At 40.4% G+C, this 9,456-nt stretch overlaps 1 protein-coding gene across 1 annotated transcript in view; it reads right to left on the minus strand.

Moving 5' to 3' along the window:
• LGR5 (leucine rich repeat containing G protein-coupled receptor 5) overlaps nt 1–6,539 on the minus strand; it is a 59,253-nt gene extending 52,714 nt beyond the window's left edge. The window contains exon 1 of the mRNA XM_014066992.2: nt 5,893–6,539. Coding sequence (XP_013922467.2) covers nt 5,893–6,101 — 209 coding nt within the window. The 5' untranslated portion in view covers nt 6,102–6,539. The remainder of the gene's footprint in view (nt 1–5,892) is intronic.
• Nucleotides 6,540–9,456: the final 2,917 nt, after the last annotated feature.

The raw sequence follows: 9,456 nt of genomic DNA on the forward strand, positions 1-9,456 counted from the left end.
GATATATTACAGACATCCCAGTTTAGTGGTATAAATGAGACTGCCACAATTGTTCACATATGCCATGCTGGGAATGATGCCGAAAAAGGCAGATAATTAAACAATCCTTATTAGTGATTTTATATTCATAACACAGAAACATAGCATTTGACCATAGATGATACTGTGATTAATTTTAGACATCATGGGAAATCATTAGTTGTGCTAGTCACAATTTAGAACCAACATTATTTTTTATGGTTTCAGACATATTAAATGCTGAAGTATCATTTAGAGATGTTTTATTTTCTATTGTCTCAACAATTATATAAATATATTCATTTTCCTAATGCATAAATCTTTACAAACAGAAGGATTCAGTAGCCCACGTATGATCTGAAGGACTATGTAGGTATGTTAATTAATATTTGGAAATGTCTGAAGTTAAGACAAATCAAGGTGTACATTAATAAGTGAGCGGTCTCAGATATATGATATTGGCACAACTGAAGAATACTTTTCTCAGTGGAAAAACAAATAAAGAGTTCTTAAACATACTTGCATATAAGACATCAGTAGATTAATAACCAAAGTGGCATAGCCTCTCCTATTTCTAGTATTTTACATTTTGTTTATAGTACATTTAGCAATAACACTTACACGTATACCGCTTAACAGTGCTTTGCAGCCCTCTCTAAGCTGTTTACAGAGTCAGCCTATTGCCCCCCAAAATCTGGGTTCTCATTTTACCGATCTTAGAAGGATGGAAGGCTGAGTCAACCTTGAGCCTGGTGAGATTCGAACTGCCAAACTGCTAGCACTCAGCAGTCAGCAGAAGTAGCTTGCAGTACTGCATTCTAACTAGTGTGCCACCACTGCTCTTAGCTCATTTATAATCATTTATTAGCAATAGCAATAGCAGTTAGACTTATATACCGCTTCATAGGGTGTTCAGCCCTCTCTAAGCGGTTTACAGAGTCAGCATATTGCCCCCAACAATAAAGGGACTCATTTAACCCACCTCGGAAGGATGGAAGGCTGAGTCAACCTTGAGCCGGTGAGATTTGAACAGCCGAACTGCAGAACTGCAGTCAGCTGAGGTAGTCTGCAGTGCTGCAATTAACCACTGCACCACGTTGGCTCTAATTATCATGTTTAATTTCAAAGCGTCTAAATGTCACAAAAAAGACAACAAACAAAACAAAAACATGTTAAACAAAAAATATCAATTTTGAATGAAGGCATTTCACTATGCAAAACATTAATACGTCTAACAATGTTTCAAATGAATGTCAAACCTGGGATAGAAAATGGATAGAAGTCAAAATATATAATATAGTATATAATATACTATAGTACAGTGATGGCAAACCTTTTTTGGCTGCCGTGCCAAAAGCAGGAGGAGCACAGGGGAGTTGTGCGCTGGTGTGCCAAACCCATAATGCTATGCGCGCATACACCCCCAGTGCGCACGCATGCATGCGATTAGTGCCCCCCCACTTTTGCCGCTGTTTTTTTTGCCTTCCTCAGGCTCCCGAGGCTTTCTAGGAGCCTGGGGAGGGTGAAAACAGCCTCCCCCACCTCCCAGATGCCCTCCAGAGGCCTCAGGAGATTCCCTGAAGCCTCCGGAGGCCGAAAAACGGACCTACAGGGAACTTGGAAGTTTGGGAATGGTGACTTCCGGTTTCTTCGTAGGGTCGATTTTTGACCTCCGGAGCCTTCAGGAGGCTTCCCTGAGGGCTCCTGAGGGCAAGAAACAGACCTACGGACTAACTGGAAGTCACTTCTGGTTTGCTCATAGAGCCAGTTTTTGCTCTCTGGAGCTTTCAGGGAAGCCTCCTGAAGGCCCTGAAGGTTCCGGAGACCAAAAATCGGCCCTACAGACAAACTGGGAGTCACCATTCCCAAACTTCCAGGTTCCCCGTTGGGCTGATTTTCAACCTCGGGAGCTTCAGGGACCTTCAGGAGGCTTTCCTGAAGGCTCTGGAGGGCTAAAAATGGTCCTATGAGCAAACTGGAAGTCCAGTCACGAATTTCCGGTTTTTCTGTAGGGCCGATTTTTCACGCTTTGGAGGCTTCAGGGAAGCCTCCAGAGGGTGAAAAACAGCCTCAAAAGAAGGCCAGCTAACAGGCAATAGCTCGTGTGCCCTGACAAATGGTTCTGTGTGCCACCTGTGGCATGTGTGACATAGGTTTGCCATCAGGGCTATAGTAATATAGTAGTATGCATAATGCACAACACTATATAGCATTGTAACAATCTTACTACTTGTTTTTCCTAGTGTTTCCCCTCAACTTTTTTCCAGATCAACTGATCGTTGATCCATTTACTTGCGACAGAAATTGACCAGGCAGCTTGTCACCCAAGTCTGATATCGTGGGCTGAGAGTGACTGACTCAAAGTCACCTAATTGGAGTTCATGGGTAAAGCAGGACTGGAACTCATCGTTGTCTGATTTCTAGCCTGGTGCCTTAATCAATAAACCAAACAGTCCTACTTTGATGGGAATAAAATAAAATGTCTTGTAAATTCAATTGAAAGAAAAGGCAAACTTCTTAATTACTCATATGATTTTAAAATATGTCAATTTTAATTATGAGTTATATTTTTGTAATACAATCACATTGATTAGCTTAAAAGTCAACGGCTTAATATTATCAAGGTGGAGTTGCAGCATCCCCTTCTGGTTGGAAGATCAGTTTTCATGTATCTGCACACTCTTAAAGGAGTCTCAAGAATCAAGAAGTTATATAATGGTCATAAAAGGTAAACACTATCTTAGGTCTTTCTGACAGAACTTTCTAACAGAATATACCCCACAACCTGGGAATAGTTAATTATTCAGAGTTAGATAAAGTGAATCTTGAGGCCATTGTTCTTAGACATGAACTACCCTGCTCAATTTCAAAGTATTAGCAAATACCTGATGTTTCTTATTATTAATTTTACTCCATATAAAGTTAGGAAGTAAAAAGAAAAAAAAAACACGAAAAGCCAGTGACAAACAGACTATGAGCAGGTAGCTAACCTTAAGAGCTAAACTGATTGAGCCACTTTAGTACTTGGATCAATGAGTACCATGGTTATGTATAGACTGAAAAGTTGAAAAGCATTTTGAAAGGCCATAACAAATTACTTCAGTACAATTGCCAAACAAATTAAAAAAAGATATATTCAAAATCATATATCAGCTCTTAGTATACTTGTGAAATTTCATGAGCTTTCAAACCATAAATGTTACTCATACTGAATCCTATTAAATGATTGTATTTTAAAAAGTTCTGAAGTGATCAAAGAGGGACGATAACTATAATCTCTTGCATCTTTACAACTTCAGTGAAGAGGATACATAATTGATGCAAAAATGTGAAGCCCACTTAATTAGAACAATGCTGTGCAGTTCACAAATTAGTAAAACTTGTATCTTGTTACTTCAACCTTCATTTTTTTTTAAAAATTGTTCATGAACTTATTCATACCCTTAATATGTTCTATATAGTAAATCCAAAAAGACTTTGTCCCATATTTTTTACTCACTATTCATACTTCAGGAGCATTTACTCTGTTTTATAGACACCTGTTCTATCTTTCAGGATTAGTTAAAGATTAAATAATGTCATTCAAAGACTTAACTTGGAAGTCCTAGTAAAGATAATATCCAGCAGGTGTAATCATGTTTATAAAAGTGCTTATTTTTATATACATTATATATTAGGCTTTCTCAAAGCGGCACCCTCCATAAAAGTTGGAAGTAATTTCACACCAAACTGGGGAAAATTGCTATAAATAAATATAAATAAATATATGTTATTTATAAAAAAATACTTCATATGTAATTTAACATCTCAGTAAAGTCTGTAAATGGCTTTTATCCCATTTTTGATAAACAGATGATCAAAACAATTTTTAAAAAGTAATACATTACATAGACCTAAAGCAAGAAATTAATTCTGTTTCAATGAAGCTGTTTCAATTCTTTTTTTAAAAAAGTATTATCTGCTACCACCTAAATGTTCAGGCATCAAGCTCTCAAATTTGTTTGCACAATACAGTTTTAATCCTTGAATATTGAAGGATTGTCTAGTTACACATATTAAGATAGTACTTCTGATAGCAGCTTCTCACTAAAAGTACAAAACCAATTAAATCATATAAAATAATTATGCGTTGCAAGTTAATTTTTGCATACTAATGCTTCCCATGTAGACATTTTTAACATTGCATTTCAATGCATTTGAAAACATAATAAACAATTTTTGACAAAATAGCAACATTACAATATGGCCACTTTAATATTAGTGTCAACAGCCCAAAATTAAAGTATTATAGGTTCAATTACAGTTGCTGTATAAAACAATGAAATACAGGAAAAACACAAACTAAAAAGCCATTAGTGATCTATAATAACCCCTCATTTAACCAGTTGTTTCTGTTCTTTCTTTCAATTGATATGGGCTTGGCACTGCCAAGCAACTTAGAGAAATTTTAATATAGATTTAGAATATATATTTTAACCAGATCTCGGAACACCATTCCCTCCATGATCCTTTAATAATATCAGTTCTGAATATTAAAAATGTGACATTGTCCCACTGAGTGTTATAGAACAGAGTTCAGAGATTTGATGGAATTGTGGATATCCAGATTCTTAATACTATCCATACATTGTTACTACATAGTCTGCAGCAGAAAATACCCTGGATCATATCTGGCACTTCCATGCATGGTTTTGCTGCACAGTGTTTTAACTATTTGTGAAACTGACTATATATCCACAGCTCCTTAACTTTCCACTCTGTGACAGTATATCTTATCTTTGTATTTGCCAAATGGACATACAAAATAAGATACCCATAGAATTGCTTTCTCATTCCAACTCTTCTCACAATATGCATACTTCATCTGGAATGTCTTTGCTTTTATAAAATGGCCCCAAATTCCACATTTCTGTCATATTCTCAGGGATGCAAGTTGGTGAGAAGCAATCTACCAACTAGAGCCAGTTTATACCAGACTCAAAGAAATAAATATATTTTATGCCCACTCCCTTCCCTCCTTGTTTGCTCTTGCTAACACTCAGTGAAACAAGTCATGGATGATATGATCAAAAAGTACCAGATGAGACAGTGGAGGGATGATGCTTAGTGAACTAGCTATAACTTATGGTGTGCTGATTAGTTTTGCTGGGTGATGAATTTAGTTGACTATGAAGTTTCTATCCCAAATTCCACATAACCTGTTGCTTCTCCATCCTTTACAAACAGCATATCCATGCCACTTTAACAGAATAATGGAGGGGTGCAAGTAATCCAGGACATTTGAAGGCACTATATGAGGGAAAGCATCTGACCCTTTTCTTGGCTTCAAAAAGCAATTTCCCCCTCCTTGCTCCCTTCTGAGCCAATCGTACCGTATTTTATAACATGGTAACTGTATTATAAATAAAAGTTGTAGAGATTCTGGAAAGAGTGCTGAAAAGAACAACAAAGATGATTAGGGGGCTGGAGGCTAAAACATATGAAGAAGGGTTGCAGGGATTATGTTTGTCTAATCTAATGAAAAGAAGAGAAGTGACATGATAGCAGTATTCCAATATTTGAGGGGCTGTCACAAAGAAGAGGAGTTAACCTATTTTCCAAAGCACCAAAAAGCAACATAAGAAACAATGGTTGGAAACTAATCAAGGAGAGAAGTAACCTGGAAGTAAAGGGAAGCTTCCTAACAATGAGAACAATTAACCAGTGGAACAGAAGTTGCCTTCAGAAGTTGCAGGCGCTCCATCTCTGGAGTTTTTAAGAAGAGACTGGACAGTCACTTGTCTGGAACGGTAGAGGGTTTCCTGCCTGAGCAGGGGGTTAGACTAGAAGACCTCCAAGGTCCCTTCCAACTCTATTCTGTCATTCTGTACTTACAGGTAAGAGGTGAAGACGCTGAGGTTGGCGGGAATATCTGCGAGGCCCAGGTCGGCGCAGTCCACCCGCAGGAGCATCCCATCTGGCTCACAGTGACAGAAGCCCGGGCAGCTTCTTTGCCGCGTTCCCAGTCCGGACCCGAGCAACCCGAGCAAGCTGAGGAAAAGCAACGCGCGGGCAGGGACAGCGACAACCGCGGCGGTGTCCATGGTGCCAAAGCAGCGCGGGGGGCAAACGGCGACGGCTGCAAAGTTGCTTTTCCAGTAAGGGAAGGAGCTTCTGACATCCCCCCCGCTCTTAACTATCTAAGCAGCCGGAGCGCGTGCCGGCGCGGGGAAAGGAGCGGGAGGCGGAGGCGGTCGGTCGGAAGCTTTTTCGGGACAAGCCTAACTCGAGGGTGAGGGGTGGCGGAGGGCGCGCGTGCCAGCACAGCTGCGGGTGAGGGCGCTGGGAAGCCGCCCGCTGCCGTAGCCCGAACGACTGCTGGCGCACGCGGCTCTCTATGGGGACAGATCAGTTTACACGCCGTTTTTAAAGAGCTGGAGTCCAAACCGCGCGCCCCTACTGACGTCGCCCCAGCGCTGCCCTGTTGCTCGCTCGCAGCTCCCGCCGAGCCGGAGGTTGTGTTTTGGCTTCAGCCAGCGAAAACTCGCGAGCAGGGCTGGGGCCGGGAGGGGAGAGGGGAGAGGGGAGAGGGGAGGGCCGCTGGCGCTGTCGCGATTCGGAGCCCGCGAAAACAAGTGGGGACGCTGAGAGGAAGGACGAGCAGGTTTCCTCCCTCTTCCCTCCCTCCCTCCCTCCCGGGCGTCTTTTTTTGCCAAACTGGAAAAGGTCGGTTTGGCTGGCAGCGGCTCAAATGTCCGAGAGGCGATGGCCATTTGCACAATTAAGGCGGTTGAGATAAAAGGTTGTTTTCTTCCCGCTCCCCACCCGCCTCTGCAGCCACCTGGAGTAGTTTGGGCTTACTCGGATTGCCAGTTTTCCGCGCTCTCTCAATAGAGGCGTTGCGTCTGTAAAAGTTGGAAGGTGGCGCGAAGTCAGCAGGTGCAACCACTGTGCAGTACAGAAGAAGCCTGCTCTGCCATCCAAGGAGATCCGGGTGACAGAAGCCTACTCCAGCTGAATGTTAGGAGGCAATTCCTAACACTTAAGTATCCTCGGCTGAACAATCATTTAGCTCAGGGGAAATCAACCTTTTTATACCCACCGCCCACTTTTGTATCTCTGTTAGTAGTAAACTTTTCTAACCACCCACCGGTTCCACAGTAATGGTGATTTATAAAGTAGGGAAGTAACTTTACTTTATAAAATTTATAAAGCAGAGTTACAGCAAACCCCTACCACCCACCATGAAAGCTGGAACACCCACTAGTGGGCGGTAGGGACCAGGTTGACTACCACTGGTTTAGCTAGAAAAACGGTGGGCTCCTTTACTGAGCACAGGCTGGAGGTGGCCACTTGCATTCATTGCAAGTGGTGGGTTTCAAATAATTTAACAACAGGTTCTCTGCCCTAATGACCATCAGGGTAGGTGGGACTTGGTGGTCATGTGACTGGGTGGGCATGGCCAACTCAACATCACTCACGTTGATGGGCGCTTCACCTTAGCTGTTACAATGTAATAAGGGTTAATTAGAGAGGCAGTTTCTTTAAGCAGGGCAATAAAGATTAGGCTAGAAACAACACCAGAATGTTTCCCTTCTTGCCTTCCTTATAGGATTAGCCCTGTAAAGTGAAAAACAAAAACAAAAGGAGATTTCTTCCAACAATCGGTTCTCCGAACTGCTTAGAAAGTTACCAACCGGTTCTCCCGAATAGGTGCGAACTGGCTGAATCCCACTACTGATTCATTTGGATTCCTGACAAAACATAAAGTTGAGTTCTATGGCTTAAATAGTTTTTTTTTTTTACTCTCAATACTTTTATAAACCTTTCCAAATTGTTGAGCTGAAGTGTTTTCCACTCACTGAGTTGACATGGGAATTTGTTGTGTCTATTGCCAATTTGTGGACAGTCTCTCTTGCCTTTGTTTTGAATAGAAATTGGCAATCGCCGCAACTAATTAAAGTTGCCTGACTTGTGCGCAAAATAACGGGTGACAAAACAGATTTCAAACAGTTCAAGTCTGGCTTGGGGGATGTTTAAATAATTGGCAAAATACAACTTTACTACCTGCATGGCTTAACCCTTGCTTTATTCAAAGACTGGGACTGAAATGGACGCGACATAAAAATATGTGTGTGTATGGGGTGGTGGTGGCAGTTGCTTATTTCTTATGTGGTTAAGTGCAAATGGAAAAAGATACTGTGATTCCATGTGGAACTATACTATAGATGAGGCTTCCTTCATTTGCTACCCTCTTCAACTTGTGCTAGCTGGGGCTGAAATTCAATTTATTTGAAACATATTAGGCTGGGAATTGTAGAGCTAGTTTGGGGAAATGGTTAAGGCATCAGGCTGTTGTTCTAGTTGGGCCTTAGGCATGAAGCCAGGGTGACCTTGGACCAACCACTTTCTCTGAGCCCTAGAAGAGGCAATAGCAGACCATTTCTAAAAAACCTTGCCAAGAAAGGTTGGCAGTCTCCAAAAATTTGACCTGATTGAATGGAAGGCTGTCTGTGTGTGTGTGTGTGTGTGTGTGTGTGTGTGTGTGTGTGTGTGTGTGTGTTGAAGGTTAGTGGAAGATACAGGCAATATTTCTGTGGTTTGTTTGTTTTTTTGTAGTTAATCTCTGTTTTCATCCCAAAGAGCCAGTACATCTTGGGGAAATACACTTTCACACCCAATTTATAGAGCCAAGGTAATCAGTGGTCTCCAACCTTGGCAACTTTAAGACTTGTGGACTTCAACTCCCAGAGTTCCTCAGCCAGCAAAGCTTAAAGTTGCCAAGGTTGGAGACCACTGCAGTAGATGATACTTGAACAAACTGAATGTCTTATCAGATGTTTAAACATTCAGTGACCCTGACCATAACCAAATGTATGGATAAAATCAGATTTAGAGTGCACTGAGTAAAGATTCTTTCTTTACAAGGTACCATTTCATTTCAAATGAATGCCAGTTTTTATACAATCATTGTGAATTGTTAACCAGTTGTAGTCAATTTGGAATCACAGTTTGGAGCCTGAAAACCCTGCTTCATTTTAATTGATACTATATTGGCTGAAATGCATTGATAGGCACTTTTGTAGGAATAAAATAATATTATGATATTTTAATATTTAATAATATTCTAAATATAATAAAATTAAATATAATAAATAATACAATTATTTATTATTTTAAACATAATAAAATTATAATATTACTTTAGAGTATAAGCAAATCTAATATAAATTTTCTTCAAGTTAAATATGGTATGCACAGGCTCTTAATCTTATATTTTGTATTAAGCTGTTTACCACAAATATACTTTTTTCAGGAATTCAAGATGGTTTTTTTCTTCTCTACCTTTATTTACACAATATTTTGGATAGATTAAGTACATTAACTGGTCAAAGGTGAAATTCATAGTTGAGTGATACTTTGAATGTAGATACTCTCTGTTTATCATTGGTGATTAAA

Source organism: Thamnophis sirtalis, unplaced genomic scaffold, assembly GCF_051295495.1.
Source record: "Thamnophis sirtalis isolate CommonGarterSnake01/CBP01778 unplaced genomic scaffold, rThaSir2_p1.2 scaffold_9, whole genome shotgun sequence".
NCBI classification, from domain to species: Eukaryota; Metazoa; Chordata; class Lepidosauria; order Squamata; family Natricidae; genus Thamnophis; species Thamnophis sirtalis.